The 20,098-nt window shown below is 57.0% G+C and overlaps 2 protein-coding genes across 3 annotated transcripts; one reads left to right on the forward strand and one right to left on the reverse strand.

Moving 5' to 3' along the window:
- The first annotated feature begins 1,128 nt into the window (after positions 1-1,128).
- ARL8A (ADP ribosylation factor like GTPase 8A) lies at positions 1,129-9,939 on the forward strand. 2 transcript variants are annotated; one of them, XM_027074686.2, is made up of 7 exons: positions 1,129-1,426; positions 5,921-6,001; positions 6,355-6,428; positions 7,644-7,737; positions 7,904-7,971; positions 8,190-8,283; positions 8,829-9,939. In XM_027074686.2, exons 1-7 carry the CDS (start codon positions 1,304-1,306, stop codon positions 9,054-9,056), a joined length of 762 nt encoding a protein of 253 aa, XP_026930487.1. In that variant the 5' UTR covers positions 1,129-1,303; the 3' UTR covers positions 9,057-9,939. The 2 variants fall into 2 exon arrangements, with proteins under 2 accessions (XP_026930487.1, XP_026930490.1); XM_027074689.2 differs by having other exon boundaries at positions 1,133-1,426; positions 8,213-8,283; positions 8,829-8,977.
- A 1,438-nt stretch (positions 9,940-11,377) lies between these two features.
- GPR37L1 (G protein-coupled receptor 37 like 1) lies at positions 11,378-18,661 on the reverse strand. Its single transcript, XM_027074685.2, has 2 exons — positions 17,878-18,661; positions 11,378-15,100 (listed from the first exon to the last, which is right to left on the reverse strand). Exons 1-2 carry the CDS (start codon positions 18,505-18,507, stop codon positions 14,288-14,290), a joined length of 1,443 nt encoding a protein of 480 aa, XP_026930486.1. The 5' UTR covers positions 18,508-18,661; the 3' UTR covers positions 11,378-14,287.
- Positions 18,662-20,098: the final 1,437 nt, after the last annotated feature.

Below are 20,098 nucleotides of genomic sequence, written 5' to 3' on the forward strand. Positions count from 1 at the left end.
CCAGGATATGCACTTTTCTAGCAACTTCTTGAGACACATCAAACAAAGTGACACAGTAGTCGGTTTAGGAAATGGGGCAGAGGTGCACCTTAGGAGCTGGACGGGCACCTATAAAGGGCAGAAGCTAGAAAGATGATACTCTGTGATCCCTCTGCTTCAAGACCAATGATCAAATGATCATTTGGTCATCTTGGGTAGGTTTGACATACGGTTCGACAGTTTATGCACCTTTAGCCAGAACAAGAGACTACACCTGAGTGGGTTGGAAAACCTGATTCTAAAGAGCACTCCTCCTAGGTGGGAGATTTGCCCTGATGCCTGGAACTACTAGGGAACAGCCAGCCCCTGGGTTCAGCAGCCCTGTGGCTAGGGAGGCATCTCTGCCTGCCTTATATCTCCCACCATCAGTTGTCCTCCTGAAGAAAACTTTGACTTTTACAAAAACAGGCCAACTTTTTCATCCGCTGCAGATCTCCCTCACTGGCACCCCCACCCCCCAACCCGGCAGGATTTTATCTACGAATTATGGTGATACTAGTGAAAATCAACCTCAGCCTCAAACAGCTGTTTCACTTTGGGCCAGAGGCTTCCTAAACACGCAGTTCAGGTAAACTGTGGTTAACAAAACAAGATGGAGTATTAAAACACCCAAAGACGGTTGTGACTCTCCGCTCGTGAGGTTTTGAGAGGATACGACTCCGTCCCCAGAGATGTTCAGAGGCCAAGGATTCAGGGAACAAAAAGCCTCCATTTCTCTCCCTTTCATAGAGAGCTCATCTCCGCGTCCTGGAAAGTGGGTGAAGCATCCTTCTCCACCCTGCTTAACGGGGACCCCACGCACCTCGGGCCCACCGCCCTTTAAGAAGGAAAGGGGTGCCAGCCAGGGCGCCGCAGCCCGGGAAGGGGACCTCTCTCCCCAGACTCCCCGGACGCCAGCAGGCGCAGGCCCTACCCCGGAGGCTCGCGGGCTCCCCGCGCACCCCACCCGCGGGCCCGGCGAGGGGCGAGGGAGGGGCGCGCGCTCGGGTGCGAGCCGGACACGGCCGGGCAGCGGCGGCGCGGGAGGGCGGCGGTGGCGGCGGCGGCGGCGGCGGCGGCGGCGGAGGGGGAGGAGGGCGCCGAAGCCACACCCATCGGCGAGCGGATCCGGGGGCAGCGAGTCGTCGGCCGCTGCGCTCCAGCCTCCGCCCGCACCGAGCCGCGGGACCCGGGCCGCACCGGGGAGGGGCCGCTCCGGGCCGCAGCGCGAGGGCAGCGAGGGGCGGCGGGCAGCCGGCACCGGGCGGGGCCGGCCGCAGCGACCATGATCGCTTTGTTCAACAAGCTGCTGGACTGGTTCAAGGCCCTGTTCTGGAAGGAGGAGATGGAGCTCACGCTGGTCGGGCTGCAGTACTCCGGCAAGACCACCTTCGTCAACGTGATCGCGGTACGGGGGCGCGGGGCGCGGGCCCGGGGCGCCGGCCGAGGGTCGGGCCTGTGTCGGCCTGCGCCGCGCCCTGGTGAGCCGGGGTCGCCGCCTGGCATGGCCGGGCACCGCCGGGCGCCGGGCGGGGGAGGAGCGGGCCCGAGCGCTTGGGGCCTAGCACGGCCCGTGGGAGACCTGGGTGGCGCGCGACCCGCTGTCCCGCCCGGGCCGGGATGGCACGGCTGGGGGGCGGGGGAAGGGGGGCGAGGACACCGGCTGGGGCCGTGGGCCTGGCGGCCCCTGGGGGTCACGAGGCTGGCGGGATCCGCCGCCTGCAGAGACAGGCTCCCTCCGGTCCCCGCGCGAGGGGGCATGACGGGGCGAAAGCGCCCGGGCCTTCCCGCCCCGCGTGCGGAGGGTCGCGGGACCGGGCGGCCGGAGCGGCTTGGGGAAGGGGCCTGGGCAAGCCCAGCCCCACCCCGAGGCTTTAACCCCTCTCTGCCGGAAGGGGAAGCCTCGGCGCTGTTGAGGGGGAGGGGAGGTGTCCCCTGGGGGTAGTGGCATCAGCTGAGGCCCTTGGCACCAGCCCAGACTCCTCCTCTCCAGGAACCCGCGGCGTCTTAGCTGGGGGTCCGGGGAGGATGGCATCGGAAAGGGAGTTTGGAGTCTCCGTCTGGCTCAGAAGTTGCAGCAGGAGGTGCCCCAACCAGATGATGAGTTGGAGGGGCGCTGCCCACTCTAGGGACACGGGAGAGAGTGGCTCTGAGGGCTTTGGGTAGTCGAGACGGAGATGGGCAATTGTAAGTCTTTCACTGCCGGGGAGTGGTGGGGAAGGAGTTAAAATCTGTCTTACAAAAAGGGAAGATGGGCTCCATGGGTGTGTGAGCTGAGGCTGCGGTAATGGCTGCGGCCTGCATTAAAGAGCTTGGCTGGACTGGGCGTGTGGGGCTGAGGGAGGCTTGGGGCAGGTGCTGGGGTTGCCCCCCGCCGGTCCCAGTACCCATACTGGGGTTTCTGAGAATTGTGGATTGGCCACACACTGGCCAAAAATGCCGATGATGTGGGTTAGCAAAGAAGTATGGCCGGTCAGCCCAGGTACTTCTCTGTGTTGTGGCCCATCCCGGAAGAAGAGGGCCCCCCTGATGGATCTCAGCATCCCAGAAGGAGCATGGCCTGAGGCAGGAGGGCAGAGGGAAGGCTGGAGGCTGGAGCTGCGGGTACCCCACGGTCACATATTTAGGCACTGGCTTCCTTTTCCAAACATGTCTTGCAGAGGACTCCTGTCCCTTTCTCCACCCAGTGGTTCCTAGTTCCTCATCTGACAGGCCAGGACCTTCAGGCCCCTGCTGGGTTTTTTAGCATGATAGTCTCCTAGCCAACATGTGCCCCTGGGCTCCTGTCTGAGAGTTTGGCCCCTAGTTAGATTTGGCATTGACTTGGGCTCTTGGGCCCCCTTGGGCAGGAACATAACACCTGGACTCTGATCCTGCAGGCCTGGGTGGCTTGGCTTCTAGGCATTTAGATCTGGGAGACGTCTCCAGGGTAAGGCCAAGAGGAGGACCAAGTTGTTGCTGCTCTAACAGCTCACCCTAGGTGTCACCTCCAGTCCCCAGGGAAGCCACGTGCCTGGGCAGAGATGCACAGGTACCCAGGTGGGTTCCAGTTCCTCGTCAGGAGGGCCTCCTCTAGACCTGCATCATATCCAAAACGGGATCAGACCCAGGAACAGAACCCAAGAGTCACATATTACACTGCCAGGTCAGAGTTTGGGTGATGTACAGCTCTTAGCCCATGCATTCCCCTGTTCGCTACTCAACTTGCCACTTCGGCTCACCCGAAGGGCTCACCATCCTAAAAGTGCCAGCAAAATTTCCCTTTAAAGAGGCCTTCCAAGAAAAATCACCCCTTGTGGACTTCCGCGGGAGTTTTAGGATCAGGGAAACTGGTGTTCTCCAATCCTCCAGGGCTCCCGCACTGGCATTTCTGCCCACCTTGTGTATAACCACGGTAGAGTGTCTTTCAGAAAGAAATGAAGAATTGGGACCCCTGGCCTTTGTTCCCATGCCCACCGCTGACTTTCTGAATCACTTTTGCCCGCTCATTTGTCATCTGTTGGTCTCAGCTTTTTTCCCATTTGGCTTTTTCTACTCCCCCTATGAGGTCTGACTGTAAATAGAAGTTGAGTTTATGTGTCTAGCTACTCAGCAGGCTAATGTGAACTGGAAAAAAAAAATTATACAGAGACTTCACAGCCCTTCTAAGGACCTAGAAGTGTTCTGTTGAGTTCCTCTCAAAAAGTTGTGATGTAGAACGTAGGAGATGTTTTGCCTGAGGGAAAAAAAGAGAGCCATTTTCAAATATTTAAAAGTGTAAAAGACTGTCCTATGGAAGAACTACTCTTGGGGTACCCAAGTCTTTGGAACAAGGGATGGAAGTTATAGGAAGATGGATTTTTGACTCATTATACAGAATTTTCAGACAGTTGGAGCCCACCCAAGAGGGAATGAACCAGGAGGTATTCAAGTCTGAGACAAAAGGTTACTTCCAGCCATTAAGTGAGGAGCTTGTGAGATCAGGAGGCATTAGCAGGGAAATGAAGTCATAACCTGGTTCCAGCTTAGCTTTGATTCACAGCTGAACTGGCTATTTGGGTACCAGGGAGCCTGGTTTCCCGAACGTTTTCCTAGCCCCAAATCCCATTCTGCCAGGCCAGGCTTTTTCATGTATATGGGAGCCTGTGAATCTTCTACTTGCCAGAGATGCCAGATGGCTCTTCATGTGATACCCAGACCATTTCCATTTCCAAGCACTTTGTGAGCCTTATTTGCCAGTCTCTAGGAAACAAAAACCCTTGTCCCCATTTCACGGGAGGAAGCCGTGAGGCCCAATGAGGTTGAAGTGTCTTGCCCACGCTCCTCCATGTGAATGGTTAATAAAAACTGGGCTTTCTTCTTTAGACCCTTATGTTCTTCAGCAGCCCCAATGGGGAGGAGTGGACTTTGGTCCAGAGGGTGCCCCCACCCCCACCCTGGCACCTTGCTGGGGTTTGGATATTAGACCACATGTGTTTAGGGCCTCCATACTTAGCTGGAAGCAAAGCCGTCCTCCTTCAGGATGCTCCCTTTCCCTCGGTGATTCCTAACTTTTAGGGCTCTGGGACCCTTTTGATAACTGATAAAAATTAGACACCCCTCCCCAGAGAAGTGTCCATACAAACAAAAATTTTGTACATGCACATCGGGAGCAATTTCAGGGGGTTTACGGACTCTCTGCAGTGCATCTGTGGCCGTTGGGGTGGGAACCCTTACTCTACCTTGTCATGAGCATGAGTCATAAGGACTCAGTTCTCACTTGCAAGAACTTTGGTGAATGAGTTTGGGTGATTCCTCTGGATAAAAGGGAATCGATCGCTCTCATTTGGATGGATCCTCAGGCAGTCTTCATTCAGGCCTACAGACTCTGAATAAGAAATCGTCATCTCCTACACCTTGGCTAAGGGTCAGAGCCCCTGACTTCCTTACGTGACCTGAGGCAAATTATTCCTACCACCTAGTGGAAACAAATGGCATGGTAGAGAGACAAGGGCTGTCACCCTCAGATTCAAGGTTAAGCAAGTCCCATCTCCTGCACCTGAGGGGGGTGGTTGTAAGCAGAATTGTCCTACATGTGAACATGGAAATGACCTTGGAGCAAGTTTGGTCTGGCCTTCAGGCCTGGGCTAGTTTAGAGCAAACATCTTGGAGACAATTTAGAGGGGGGAGAAATGACGATCGTTTGAATTCGAGAGTGGGTTATGGGATATGGAGTTATAGTCAACTCCTAATTATTCAGCAAACATCTGCTAATGTTGTTAATGGAGGCGTGGTTCCCCTCCCCAAGAAGCTCTCAGTCCATTGGGGAGACACATAAGTCAACAGGGAGTACAGAGTGTGGATTATCCATCCTAACAAATGGAGTGTCGTACAAATAGACCACAACCACCGGATAATCCAGAAATTACTTGGTGGGCATTGCACGTTGGGGTGGCCACTTTACCTTCCCTCAAAATATTTGCTGCCAGTTTGAAGATATGTCTCCTTCCCTTGAGATCCCCCCTCACTGCTTATCATGAGCTGCTTGAAGTTCTTTTGCTGGGAGGTAATTCTTCTGCTCCACTGGAGACTAAGTACAATAAAGGGGCTCCTGTTCCAACAGAGAGATGTAGGTTAGACTTTAGGAGGAATTTTTTCCCCGGTCTGGGCTGCGAGACTTTGAGTTTGCCTGAAGAAGACAGGCCTCGTGTTCATGGGAGAGCCCCAGGAATCGGGTGAACACCTGAGTTGTTTATGGCCATCCCCCCTGAAACCAAGGGACACTCAGGAGATGGCCCCATGCCCCCCTCGCAGAGGGGTGCCTGTGAAGCTCGGGCCTGGCCTCTGCCTCACTCTTGCAGCTTTGTGGCCGTGGCCACCAGAGGTGGCGCATCTGGATTCTGTCAGTTGTTACCCCTTTTCCAATTCTGACTCTTCCTCCCAGTCAGGACAGTTCAACGAGGACATGATCCCCACCGTGGGTTTCAACATGCGCAAAATCACCAAAGGGAACGTGACCATCAAGGTGAGCGGCAGGAAGCCAAAACTCTGGGCACAGCTGGGGCCACAGAAGAGCCCGTGTGTGCCTGTTGGGGCCGGGCACCCGGAAGGGAGTTGGGGAGGGCATCTGCGACCCCTGGGGGGAGAAGCTGAAGGAAAGCCGAGGCTTGGATAGTGCGGAAAAGAGCACAAGACTTCTGAGGCAGTCAGAGGGGTGCAGAGACAGGAGGACCGGACAGCACGTGAATCCTGGAGCAGGGGGTGGGGGGTGGGGGTGGTGTGTGCGGGGAGTAGGGGAGCGGGGAGGGGGACTTGGGAGCCAAGATGGGTTTGATTGCCTGCTTGCTGCTGAGACCGTGTCACCCTCTTCTCGCTCAGCTCTGGGACATTGGGGGACAGCCCCGATTCCGCAGCATGTGGGAGCGCTACTGCCGAGGAGTGAGTGCCATTGTGTAAGTGCAGGGCCAGGCTGGTGGCAGGACTCAGCCTCACCTGGCTCCCCGCCCCCCCCCCTCCGCCCCGGCCCCGCAACCTCACTACCTGTAGGAGCACAGGTCCAGAACTGGATCCATCAAAGTGCTGGGTTCACAACACACTGTCCGTACATGGCCGGCCTTTACTTTGTGTGCAGATAAGAATATCTGTGAAACACTCTGGGCACCTCCCGGCCAATCTGAGAACCAGAGCATCAACCGGCTCAAAGTACCTGTGCCTCCCTGCCTCCCCCCAGTTTAGAGTCACCGCTCTCCTGACTTTTGTGCGATTTAAATGGCTCATTCCCTTGCTTTTTAAAAATAATTTTATCTCACATGTGTATGCCCAAACAAAAGATTGTTTTGTTTTCATTGTTTTTTACCTCATTTAAAAAACATTTTTTTGGGGGGCGCCCTGGTGGCTCGGTGGGTTGAGCGACCGACTTCGGCTCAGGTCGTGATCTCGCGGTCCGTGAGTTCGAGCCCCGCGTCGGGCTCTGTGCTGACAGCTCGGAGCCTGGAGCCTGCTTCGGATTCTGTGTCTCCCTCTCTCTCTGACCCTCCCCCTGTTCATGCTCTGTCTGTCTCTGTCTCAAAGATAAATAAACATTTAAAAAAATTTTTTTTTTAATTATTTTTAATGTTTGTTTATTTTTGAGAGAGAGAGAGACAGGGCGTGAGCGGGGGAGGGTCAGAGAGAGAGGGAGACACAGAATCCGAAGCAGGCTCCAGGCTCCAAGCTGTCAGCACAGAGCCCGACGCGGGGCTCGAACTCACGGACTGTGAGATCACGACCTGAGCCGAAGTCGGTCGCTCAACCCACTGAGCCACCCAGGTGGCCCTGACCTCATTTTTTAAAAGTATCTTGCTGCAAGAAAATCTTCTGGGACATCCTTTGCTTTTTTTCTCACTCACCCATAGCTAGTCTTTCCCTGAAGACTTAAGAGGGTCACTTTGGGAGGGATTTACACATAATCTCAAAGAGCCAAGCTTCACCCCCTGCATGACAGCTTCTTCGGAGGGGACTTTGGACGACGGGATAACGGCAGGCCCTAGAGGAGGCCTAGATAGCTCACAGATCAAGAGGTGACCAAGCCCAAACAAGAGGTTTGCTCCCGCAAGCAGCAGGTCCTTCTCTTCCTACCTCTCAGCCTGTAGTGTCAACCTGCTTGTCCCCACCCTGCTGTCCCCCAGGTACATGGTGGACGCCGCTGACCAGGAGAAGATTGAGGCCTCCAAGAATGAGTTGCACAACCTACTGGACAAACCCCAGCTGCAGGGCATTCCGGTCAGCAGTGCATTGGAGTGGGGGGGGGGGGGGTGGAGGGAGCCTGCTGGGAAGTCACTGGGGGCCTGGCCTGAGGCAGGTGAAGGCCAGGCACGGTTGAAGTGGGGAGAGGAAACAGACGGCCTGGCCCGGCAGCCCTGGACCTAGTCTTTGTCCTCCTCTGTAGGTCTTAGTCCTGGGTAACAAGCGAGACCTTCCAGGAGCACTGGATGAGAAGGAGCTGATTGAGAAAATGTGAGTTTGGCTACTCTTCTCTGTCCTTCCTCCCTGCTCCCCCGATTTCCCAGGCCACCGAGAGGGAGACGGCTTCCTGCTGCTCTCAGTATTCGCCACATGGTGGCAGCAGAGCGTACCTTTCCCGGAGCCTCGCCCTCCCCATTGTAGCTCCTGAGCAAGCAAAGGACTCTGGCGCCCCCAGCCCCAGGCCCCCTGGGCAGTCCTAGCCTCAGCAGGTTCTACTCTGGTTTCCCCCCAGGAATCTTTCTGCCATCCAGGACCGAGAGATCTGCTGCTACTCCATTTCCTGCAAAGAAAAGGACAACATTGGTGCGCGTGGGTATGGGGGAGTTGCTGGCATTCTGGGAAGAGCCCGGGACAAGGGGAGGAGCGGAGAGGCACTTCTGGGTGTTCCGGGGCAGTGACTCTCAAAGGTTTTCACTCCACAACCTTCCTTGAAGCCCAAAGCTCTATGGTTGTCCTGGGGTAGGACAGGCATCGGGGAAGCTCAGAATCTGAGCATCACCCGGCTCTGCCCTCTACTGGTTGTGTGATCTTAGGCAAATCGCTCCCTTCCTGGGGCCTTGCTTCCCCCACTGTAACAGTCACAGGGTTAGATCAGGCGATTCCCAGGCCCCTTCTGGCTGTGACGTCCCATGGCTCCATCCTTCACGCCACCCAGATGCCCCCCGCCACTCATGTGGGGCTGTTTGGAGCTCGATGGCTCTGGGCTTTTGCTACCCTTAGAGTTGATCCCCAGTTGCAGTTTCGGAAGCCCTGGGCTTAGGCCACTCCCTAAGGTGTTTGTTCCACCTCCCCTGTCGGCCCAGCACAAACTGGAAGGCGTATAAACCTCTCTGTCGTCCCCCACCCAGATATCACCCTACAGTGGCTTATTCAACACTCAAAGTCACGGAGAAGCTGAGACTGCGGTCCTTCCCCCTCGGACCAGGGACCTGCTGTCATCCAAACCCGAAGCCGAGCTCCCCGCCCACCCTGCCGTCCCCCCTAAGCCCGTCCCTCCTCACTCAGCGTGGGGAGGGACCCTCTGGGGATCCCAGAGTCCTGTTCTGCTGAGGTTTGAACTCCTGATTTTATTGTAAAATAAACCGCTCCCATTCTGGCCCCCTAACCTCTCGCCCTTCCCCTTCCCTCTGCCCTCTGCCGGCCCTGCTTCCGGCCCCTTAACAGCCCTGGCCCCATAGCCCCTGCCCTCCTCTCTCCCGTGCCCCACTCCTACACTGCCCTTTTCAACACTCTTCTGTTGTTGTCCTGTGTGTACAGTATATATATGTATATATATTTTAATTTTTTAATTTAAGCAAAGACTAAAATCAACCATTTGATGCTGCAGGGGCCCGTCAGGACCCGGGAGGGGGGCGGTCTGGAAAGAAGGAAAGAGATGCGGGGTGGGCTTGGGGCAGGTTCAGATTAGGAAAGTGAAGGCTGGCACCTGGGGGGCAGGTACCAGCCAGGGCACTGGCGGCCATCCCCATGTCGCATTCATTTCCACTTCCCGATCTGGCTTGTCCCCGTAGTGCTTGAACGTCACAGGCTGACTGCCACCTCCGGAGGTGCCCCTGTCTGCCCCCCTAGCCTCAGTAGGGCCACTAGGCACAACCAGGTGCCAGAGAGCACCAGGCGGAAGGGGCAGGAGGCCAGCGCCCGGGGCGCCCCAGCAGCCCCTCCTGCCCGTTCCTGGCTCCCAGCTCCTGCCCCTTCCTGGGGCCCCCAACTCCATGGGCCACCTCATTTTCTGTTCTCATTTTGCAGAGTTGCACAAGGAGAGAACTCAGCATGGGGGGTTGGTTCTTTGGGTTTTGTTTTCTGTTGGTTTATGTGTTTAATTTAATGATTTGTAAAGTGATGTTCCTCTTCCTTTTTTACACTTTTCAGCTCATATTTAACCTCTGTTTGGAAAATGATTCTTGTAACTGTACATTTTTTTGCCTCCTAACAACACGAATAAATGACCAGTTTTGTGTCGGGGGGGTGTACGGGGCTGGTTATTTGTCCGTTAGATGCCACGGAATGACTGGCTGGCCCGCACACTGGGCACAAACAGCCACGGAGAGGGAGGCACGCGCTCACACTGGGCACACAATGGCACTTCACACAGCAGCTTCCCGCACGTGTGCCGGGCCTCGCCGGGCCTCCTTCTCCCTCCCTCGTCAGACTCGCATGCGGTCGGCTCTGAGCTTCCAGCTGCCAAGTGGAGCTAAGGAGGAAGTCTGTTTAAGGACCTGCCTGGGGCTGGGGTCAGCGTGGCGGGAGTGTGGGGCTGCATCCCGATGTGTGCGGGGCTGCGCCTCCCTCGAGTCCATTCAGAGCCCTACCTGCAGCCACAGCGAATTGTCCTCCAGGGGGCGGTGCCGGGCCTGCAGAGCCTGACGGCTTCCCCCCTTCCCCGCTTCTCTGTTGGTGTCGGTGCCACCGGTTTCTTGGGAGAGAGGCCGTACCCTTGTTCCTCTGCCCAATCCCAGTCCTTTCCCTACTTGACCCCAGCCTTCAGAGCTGGTCCCCCCTCCTCCTTGCCCACAGCTTCGGCTTCTGAGCCTTGCAGGCCCAGCTTACCCAAATCCGGGGCCATCTTGACCCACTTTCACAGGAAAGCCCCGCCTCTCCCCTGCTCCGCCCCCTTCAGCCTCCCGTCCCCCTGGAGAATAGAGCAGGCCCCTACAGCAGCTCTGTTTTCTGGTCCTCTAGTCCTGCCTCTGCAGGAAGTCACTTCTAGTCACTTCTGCAGGAAGAAGGAGGCATGGTTCCCTTAGATGTGGGAGCAGGGATCCCAGGGCTTTGGCCTCAAGGGTCCTGGGCCTGCCCTGTTGGCTCTGAACTTCACCTATTGGCACCTATTGGCTCTGAACTTCTTGGTGCCCAGGGCTTCCTCCTGAAGGTAGTTTATAGTCAGAAATGACTCTGGTGGGGTTGCCTGTGCGGCTCAGTCGGTTAAGCGTCACACTTCGGCTCAGGTCATGATCTCGCAGTGTGTGAGTTCGAGCCCCGCGTCGGGCTCTGTGCTGACAGCTTGGGGCCTGGAGCCTGCTTCGGATTCTGTGTCTCCCTCTTTCTCTGCCCCTCTCCTGCTAGTGCTCTGTCTCTCAAAAATAAATAAATGTCCAAAAAAAATTTTTTTTTAAAAAAAGAAAGAAATGACTTGCCTGGAGAGGCAGTTCCCCTTTACCAGAGGAGTTGGAGGAAAGAATGTGGATGGAATTTGGCAAATGGGATGAAGTGGTTTTAAGGTGTCTTCTAGCTCCTAAGAAATAGCAAACGTGCCCCCTGGTTAAGGAGGTTGAAGGTGGGACCAGGCTGCCCCCGTGCTCTCCTGGCTGCAGAGGTGGCAGGAGTTGCCCTTGGCCTAGGAGGCTGGAGAGGCCTGACGGTCACTCATGTGGGGAGCAGGATGGGGCAGGTGTCAGGGCAGACCTGCCTTTCCCGGTCCTGAATCCCCCGATGAGGGGTGACATTGGAGGTTAGACAGGATGAGCTACTTACCAGTAAGCAGGCATCCTACCACAGTGCCTGCACACAGCAGGTGCCTAATAGGACCTAAAGAATTTGTGGAAGTTGGACCGGGAACAGACTGTGCGTATATATGTAAATCATCGTTTGGGGCCCTTTCAAGTCCCAAAGCCTGGATGAGTTTTGAGAGTACCCTGGCAAGCCTACTCTGTAGTACTAGAGAATTCATTTCCCAAAAGGAAGGAAGAAAAGGTGCCAGGCGTCATGCCAGATGCTTTAGATATCTTGTCTCGTTTAATGACTGTAGTCCTCTGTGAGAGAGGGGTTGTTCCCATTTTACAGATGAGGAAAGTGAGAGGCTCAATGACCACGTCCGGTCCCATTGGAGGGAGGTGATTCTCAATGCAAAGTGCTCGTGCTCTCTGCCCCCCACTCCCAGCTGAAGGGGGAGGCTCCGTGGATTGCCCTCCCCGCCGCCCCCCCCCCCCGCCCCCGGCCTCGGGGTCTGAGGGCTGGTCTAAAGTCTGCCCCGAGGGGGAGGGAGAATGTCTGTGCTGCCTCTGAGTATCCCAGCTCAAATCCACCACCCGCCTGTGTGCCAACCCGCCCCCCCCACCAGCAGCCTGGGACCCCTGAGCAACAAATGCCACATTGTTCCCCCAGCTGGCCCAGGCCGGAGGGACAGTGGCTCTTTCCCAAGGCCCTGCTGGCCTGCTGACTAATCTTGCAAGCCATTCACGTTGGCAGGCATGGAAGGCGGGGCTGGTGGCAGGGCCTCGAGACACCATCTTCCCCCTCTCATCAGCCCTGAGCTGGCCAAGCAGCAGGAGGGAGAAGCAGGGGTGGGGGGGGTGCCCTCTGGAAAAGTCCCCCCAAACAGGATGTCAAGGTGCCCCCTCCCCTGCCCTCAGCCTTCCATCCTCGGCCCTCTCCCCGTGCCAGACTTCACCTCAGTTCACCCCGGGCCCCCTCCCTACATCCCATAGGAAGCCACTGGTGCATCTAGAACAAGGGTGGGGACTGGGGTAGAGAGGGAGTTGGGCGGGGGTGGAGAAAATGGCCCCCGTATCCTCAGTGCCGCGAGCCTGCCTTTGGCTCCCTCTCCAACCTGCCCCCTCCCCCCCCCCCCCCCCCCCACTCATCTTAAGTTTCTACGGACACAGCTGAGGGCTTCGGTCACTGTGGCAACAGGTCTGCTGAGAAATGGGTGGGTGTCACTCCCCAGCACAAAGAGTGTGTGCATGGCAGTTCCATCACTTAGCAACGGCCTCCCTCTCTCTTGGCGTCACCCGTCCTGGGGGTGGGTGCCAGGAAGAGAGAACAAGGCCATTAAGATCCCCAAGAGAGGGGGGGAAGGAGGCTTGGGTCGGGGCCGGGCTGAGGCCAAGGGGTGTGGGTGGGGTGGTCAGAGGAGAAAGGAGCCCAGTGCGCTCAGCAACCTCTGTCCCTCATCATCCCTTCCGAGGCCCCGTGCAGATGTTCTAGGTGGATCTGGCGGGCAGAAGTCGCCACTGGGACCCAGAGCTGCACTTGAGACAAAGCTGGGCTTAGGAGGCAGGGAGTGATTTGTGGCCTAGGCCGAGGTGTCCCTTCTGGTTGAACCTGTGCCAGATCCTCGAGGCCCAAACAGGGTTAAGGGGGGCTGTGGAAGGACCCCAGAGGGGTACCTGGCGGAAGTGGGACACCTGGGGCAAGACCAGCGGGAGGAGCTGAGGGGTTTCTGGGGGCACAGGACGGAGCTCTGGCCGCCAGGGAGGGGTGTGGTGGGGGCAGGGTGGGGGCAGACAGGGAGCAGGCAGCTGGGCCGTCTACGGGCAAAACAGTCTGTTCTAAGAAACTGAAAAAGAGCAGCTCTCAGAGTCAGAGAGGCTGGAAGGCCCCGGGCTCACCGAGGAAGGCTGCTGGTTTCTCTAAAATGGGGGCTTTGTGGAGGAGGAGGAACAGAGTGGGGGCTCCAGAAGAGATAAGTTTGCCGCCTTTTGACTTCCCAAGGATGCTCGGGCTCAGGCTAGGACAAAGACTTAGCACTCCACCTCCCAAGCCCTTCATCCATTTTGCCCCTCAAAAGCCGTAGGGCCATAAGGCTGGGCAGGACATCAGCCACAGGCCATAAAGGGCCAAATGCGGCCGGGAGGAATCCCCCCAGGGCGCCACCTGTCCTGGAGAAGGGCCAGGTGCATCTGGGCAGTCAGGATGTGGCACGAGAAACTCCAGTGGGCACAGGGATAGTTCTACCTAGTTTATTGTTTTTGAAGAAGGGCCTTCTACAAGGGAGTACCTACCACGGGGCGGATGGCGGCGGGGCGGCGGGGGGTGGGGGTTGGCCCAGGGCAACCCAGGATATGTCAGAGAAGGAAGAAGAAAGAGAGAGAAATCCTCCGGAAGAAGAGAAGGTGCCGGGAGGAGGAGATGTCTAAGGCTAGGGCAGACCTGGTCCAGAGAAGAGCCAGGCAGGACTGGCCCCCAAAGGGCCCCCTATTCTAGGATGGATGAGAGTCAGCAGGCAGCGCTTAGAGAGCAGCCAACTAAAGTACAGCAGATTCCAAGACAGAGGCAGGTGAAGTTCTGGCTCCCAGCTGGGAGACTGAGAGTTTCTAGGCAGTTCTAAGGACCTGGAAGCATTACCACCCACCGAGGACAGGGCTGGGAGACGCCAAGAGACAGCCGGGGAAGGCCCTGCTGGGGGAAGGGGCTTTGGCACACCCAAACCCCCACAAGAGGGACCAAGTCCACCTCTAGACAGCAAGACGGGCAGAGAAGCAAGACCTGTGGGGCCAGAAACACCAGACACAGGCTAGGGGGCACCCGCCCTGCCCCACCTGGCCCCTGCTCCCGCGCCCCCCCCCCCCACCCAGGCTGCAGCCTGGCCTCAGCAAGGCGTGCCCAGGGGCAGGAGCGGGGGCGACTCCCTGGGCTTGTGGAAGTAGATGGAGGAGGGCAGCTCGGTCTTGAGCTTGTTGTCCGAGCCGCCGGCGGCTGAGGCCTCCGAGGTGCCACCACACTCGGCACAGCAGCAGCAGCAGCAGCCCAGGAAGGCCTGGCCCAGCGGCCTGCAGATACACAGGAGGAGCACGGGGGTGATGGCTCCCTTGAAGAAGATGGAGAACTGGTTGATGAGGCCCAGGAGGTCCAGGGTCTGGCGAGTCAGCTCAGTGGACAGGTAGGCCACCACGATGTTGCAGACGTTCTCGGGGAGGGTGCAGAGGGCGTAGACCACCGTCAGGCCCACCACGGTGCTGTTGAGCTGGCTCTCGCACTGCTCGTGTTTGCCTGCCCGGCACTCTGGCTTCCTCCTGGGAGGGCTCCGCACCCGCCACGTCACCAGCTGGCAGGTGACCGTGAAGAGGATGGGCAGGCAGAAGTAGCAGCCAAAGTACCACCACATGCGGGCGTTCTGGTAGGTCATCACCAGCGAGTAGAGGGACTCGGGCAGGCTGGCCGAGGGTTTCATGATGCATGAGTCCACAGTGCCCGTGGCGGGGGCAGGCTCCTGCGACAGCTGCCACAGCAGGAGCTCGGGCACAGCCAGGATCATGGAGCCCACCCAGATGACAGCCAGCTTGGCCAGGATGGACTGGCACCGCTCGATGGGCCTCACCTTTGGCAGGGTGCTGGTGGCCACATGGAAGCGGTCAATGCCCAGGGCACAGAGGCTGAAGGTGGTGACTCCCAGGGAGGAGACCTGTGGGCAAAGGTGTAGAGGAGGAGAGAAGCATGTGGTCAAACCCAGGAGGCGGGAGGAGGCCTGGGTTTCTGGCTCAGATGGGAAACTGGGTGGTAAGTGTAGAAACAACAGTAATAACAACCAGCATTTAGTGAGTATTTTCCGCGAGTCAGGCACTTGACGTACGTCGCCACATCCTTGCAGCCAACCGTCGTACAGACGAAGAAACTGGCTCGGGCAGGATGAGTGACTAGGTGGATGGCAGAGTTGAGATCCACACACAGACGGGCCCAACTCTTTCCACCCTGCTTCTTTGCCTCTTGGGCTAGGGAATGAATGGCCTGGGTCCCACAGACCCATATGCTCTCTGAGAGACTCTGGAATATCTTCCCTAATGAAGAATCAAGACAAAGACATAGCAATTCTGGGTCTTTATGGGTCCTTCCATCCCCAGGTCCCATTATCCCATTATGAGCCTCAGGTGAAAGGTTTTTGAAACATGGCTCAGTCACACTCTCTCTCTCTCTCTCTCTCTCTCTCTCTCTGTCTGTCTCTTCATCCTATCCAAGAAAGCTAGGGGCCTGGCTGCGTGAGGAAGCAGCCTTCCTCCAAAACAGCCTGGGCCCACCCTCCCTGATGCTATTCATTGAGCACACAGGAAAATCACCCTGTGAGCCAAGAGAGAGAAGCCAGAGCAGCAGGGGAAGAAAGTGCCAGAGAGAAGAGAGGAAGAGGAGAACCCTCCCAAGCTATCAGATGATGCTCAACCACACTCAGGGATTGTGCTCAGATCCCCCCTTCCGTCCAAATTCTTCCCTCTTCTGGCTGGGGGAACACAATCTCTGGCTCATTAGCACAGCCACCAAGTGATCTTTGTGAGAATCGGCACCCCCCACTCCCTTGGCAGGGGAGCCCAGGCCTGCGGAAGAGCAGCCTTGGGGCTTGGACGAAACCAAAAATAACACACACAAAAAAATTCCAAGTTGCCTTCTCCTGCTCCCTCCTGCGGGCCTTCCTAGGATCCCCCCTACGGAAGGGTTCCGGGACAGGGTATTTTTCTCTCAACTCCTCCCCATCACCCAGCCTAAAGGGGGTCTCTGTCAGCTCATGAACCATCTCCATCCTCCAGGAGGTGTGGAGCGGGTGGCCCAGGAGGTTGTGAGCCACAGCCTAGGTATTAGGTATGTTGAGACCCGCAGTCAGGCAGGGCAGGCTTTCGTGCAGACAAGAGTTCACATGCATCTGCCCTCCTCCTCTCCTGCTCTTAGACCCTCCCTGGTGAAACCCACCACTTACTGAATTATTTTAATTCTAAGGACTTTGTCGATATTTCCCATTTAATCCTTCAAGAATTCATTCAAATAGTTATTATTATTCCCAACTTACAGAGGGGAAAACTGAGGTTCAGACAGATTAAGCAGACCTAGGTCACTCAGCTAGTGAGGGGCAAAGCCTGGTTTCTAATCTAGTCCTCTTGCCCAACCTTTCACAGTGCACCTGGGTCCTAAGCCCCAGATGATAACGAAGATGCCGGGGCTAGCCCCAACCATAGGGCCTTCTTTCAGGTTTGGGTACCTTTGGGCCACGGTGAGGCAGTCTCCCTGGGTTGGGAAGGACACAAAAGGCTGCCCCAACTGCTGAGCCTCAGTCTGTCCAAATATGAAATCATCACTAATATACAGTGAACTGGGGACCGAGTTGGGAACAGAACCTACGTCCAGACGCCTGATCCTGTTTCCTTCTCCACTCCGGCAAGCCACTCACGTCCCACAGCATCATCCACTCTCGAGAGGAGCAGCAGCCTTCATGGGGAGGCCACAGCTACTCCAGTCCTCATTAGTAGCCTCCCTCCCGCCCCGCCCGTAGCCAAAATTTAAAAGGCTGCTCGCTTATTTTGTGCCCCTATGTAGACACAGTGGCCTTGCTGTGTCTCACATAAATGCACATATATTGGTATATTTTTGTAATGTTTGGGTTAGGCTCTCTGTGTAGGATCTATACATCCATCATCACTCATGTGCCTGTCGTTAGGTGGGAGTTCCCAGAAATGAGGTTGGTGATATATTTTAGAATTGTAGAATAAACCCACCAGTGGGGCCATCTGGTCTACCCCATGGTTGGGCAATAAGCAAATTGGACAGGAGATGTGACCTGCCCCAGTGATACCCAGTATGTCAGAGACATAAGTTGACATTAAGCCCCTCGCCCCCAGGCTCTAGCACCCAGAACTAGGTCTTCCCTTTTAGAGAGGGATGACAATAGTCACAGTAAGGAGGGGGCTTTCCTTCTGGCGTTTGCGTTCAAGGGGAGTAGATACTGACTTGACCTGGGGGAGCTGCAGAAGACTGGAATCTCCCTTTACATACTGCTTAGGGAAGCAGGATATTCAGAAGTCAATACCTTGTGGGTGCAGGGCAGCGGCAGTGGCAAAAAGGGAGAAAAAGGAGACACACACCGACGACGGAGCAATTTCGGGGGTGGAAAGACGGAGGGGGGTTAAGGCAGGGAGGGGACAGCTCAGAGTAAAGAGAAAGGGGGAGAGATCTGCCTCGAGGCTGCTCCTGAAGTAAGAGACCAGGCTGAGGCTGGCCCCCAGGGCTCCCACACACCTTCCCGCACCCCCTAGATGCCTTGGTTTCCCTGAGAGCCACCGGGAACCAATACCGCATTTGTCTCCTTGCCCAAATTGGAGGAGAAGCAAGACTGAGCTCTGGGCCTCTGGGGTCCCGCACACCCACATGTCCCACTTCCGACAGCCTGACGGATTGCAGCCCCAGAGCTGGACACACACTCACCTCCATGAAGGGCACGGCCCGGCAAGAAACGTCACCCAGCAACCTCTGCTTGGTGATCTCATTGAAGATAACAACAGGGAGGCAGAAAAAGAGGACCAGAAAATCCCAGAGGGCCAGGCTCGCGAGGATAGAGTTCCAGGCACTCTTCAGGTAGTAGCTGTGCCACACGATGCACATGACCGACAGGTTACCCACGATGCCCACAGCAAACAGCACCAGGGCCAGGAGCATGATGGCATAGGCACTGTAGGAGCTCTCGGTCACCGGGTACAGGGGGTTCTGAATCTGCAGCCTCTGACCCGGCGTCCCCGTCAGATTGCCCCGAGGCTCCCGCCTGCCGCCTGGGCTGCCCCCGTCCTTGTCTGGGTTGGGGCTGGTGGCCACCAGGGCCTGGGTGGGCTGCAGGCCAGCAGGGTGGATGGGCCGCGGGTACTCGGCCCACTCCTCGGGCACATACTGCTGCACCTCCCTGGCCTCGTCATCCTCAGTGCCTCTCTTGGACCGGCTCTGCTGCTCCTGGGCCTCGGCTCTGTGCCCGCCCGAGTGCAGGGCGGCACCCCCAGACACTCTGCTCAGCCCCGCGGCCAACACCACAGCAAGAGAGACGGCCAGCGGCCACGGCCACTGCATGGCCGGACGAGCAGGAGGCAGCTGCCCCACGAAGAGCAGGTGAGAGAGAGGGGTCCAAGCGCCGGGCTGACCGGAGAGAGGCAGCTGGCCGCTTGGTCCGCCTCCAGTCAGGCGTCTGGCATCACCAGCCTGCTCCAGTGGACCCGAGCTGCTCCCTCCCACCCGGTTGGCCAGGGGCCGGGCAAGGCCCTCTGCTGGACATAGAGCATTCATCTTGCCCTCCAGGACACTCCTCCTCGGGTCCCACAGGGCAACGGCAGGTCAGACCTGTGGAGGCCTCAGAGGCCACCTGCTCCCAGCCTCTGAAGAGAAGGCTGGAGCCCAGAGAGGGGACGTGGCTGGCCTAGGGTCCCACGGTGTGGAGGGGCAGACCGGGGACTAGAACACAGGCCTTCACACTCTGCCTCGGGAGACAATGCTCAGGCATCTCCTACATTTGAAACTGTCATTTATTGAACACTCCCTAGATCCTAGCACTCAGCTGACGAACACTCACAACAGCTCTATGGGGTAAATGCTATTATCACCCCTTTGCAGGCTTTTTCAGTCACGTACCGGCGTAGCTGATACACGGCAGAGCCAGGCCCAGGACCCGGATCTGACTCCAGAGCTCTGAACTCAACAAGCACAAGTCCATCCGCCTGCCTTCTAACCACCCGAACTCCTCGCGGAAAGCAAAACAATCAAAATCTAAAAACGCATTCTGATCCAGACACGAGATCACGAGATGGATGGACATTTGCAATGACCAGTATTTACTGAGCACCTGCTATGCTCCAGACAGTCAGAAAACAAATACGTAAAAGACCTCTGCCACCAAGGAGCTTTCAGTCCAGAGGGGGAAAGGGATATGTAAATCAATAATTACAATTCAGTGTGATAGATGCTGTGAAAGGCAAAAGACAAGTCTGAACCCAGAGGAGCCTGGAGGGATCTGGAAGGCCTCCCAGATGAGGGGGCATTTGAGTGCTTCCTGAGAAATGACTGTGAGCCTGCCAGACAGACAGCAGGGAGGGAAGTGCTCCCGGCGGAAGACACAGCACATACAAAGGCTTAGCGATGTGACAGTAGGCCACACACCTGAGAGCCAGCAAGAATGTCAAGGAGGCTGGAATGCAAGGGACTGCAGAGAGAGGGCCTGGGAGCTCGGAACAAGGAGCCTGGACAGGTCAGCATAGGCAGGGCCAGGAAGGACTTTGTAGGCCAGGCCAAGGAGTTTACATTTATCTGAAAGGCAGTGGACAGTGTTACAAGCTGCTAAGCGGAGGAACAGGGACTTGAGCAGGGTGTTTAGAGGGCTCCCTTATGGGCAGCTGGGGTCATGATAGGCTGGAGCAGGAAGATGCACGCAGGACAGGAGGCAGGGGCAGTCCGGAGGGTGGCAAAGAGCAGAGTGCAGGGAAATGGCCAGCGTCACGGGGCTTTGGCTGTGCAGTGGAGGAGGGACAGGTCAAGGCTGACCCCTAGGCTGGGGTGAACAGCAAGACACTCACCTGTGTGGGGAAGAGGGTGGGGGAAAGCCTTGGCTTAAAGGAATTATCTGCAGTTCATGAGAAAGGCTAGGGCTGGACATGGAGATAGGAGGGTGAAG

The sequence above is a fragment of the Acinonyx jubatus genome, chromosome E4 (assembly GCF_027475565.1).
Source record: "Acinonyx jubatus isolate Ajub_Pintada_27869175 chromosome E4, VMU_Ajub_asm_v1.0, whole genome shotgun sequence".
NCBI lineage: Eukaryota > Metazoa > Chordata > Mammalia > Carnivora > Felidae > Acinonyx > Acinonyx jubatus.

Bases quoted from the DNA above. Each gene is read 5' to 3' on its own strand.
- ARL8A (XM_027074686.2), top strand. From the start codon at position 1,304: ATGATCGCTTTGTTCAACAAGCTGCTGGACTGGTTCAAGGCCCTGTTC. The intron at 6,002-6,354 runs GTGAGCGGCAGG...CTTCTCGCTCAG, and splicing joins AAGGGAACGTGACCATCAAG to CTCTGGGACATTGGGGGACA. The intron at 8,284-8,828 runs GTGCGCGTGGGT...TCCCCCACCCAG, and splicing joins CAAAGAAAAGGACAACATTG to ATATCACCCTACAGTGGCTT.
- GPR37L1 (XM_027074685.2), bottom strand. From the start codon at position 18,507: ATGCAGTGGCCGTGGCCGCTGGCCGTCTCTCTTGCTGTGGTGTTGGCC. The intron at 15,101-17,877 runs GTGAGTGTGTGT...CTTTGCCCACAG, and splicing joins GGGCCGTGCCCTTCATGGAG to GTCTCCTCCCTGGGAGTCAC.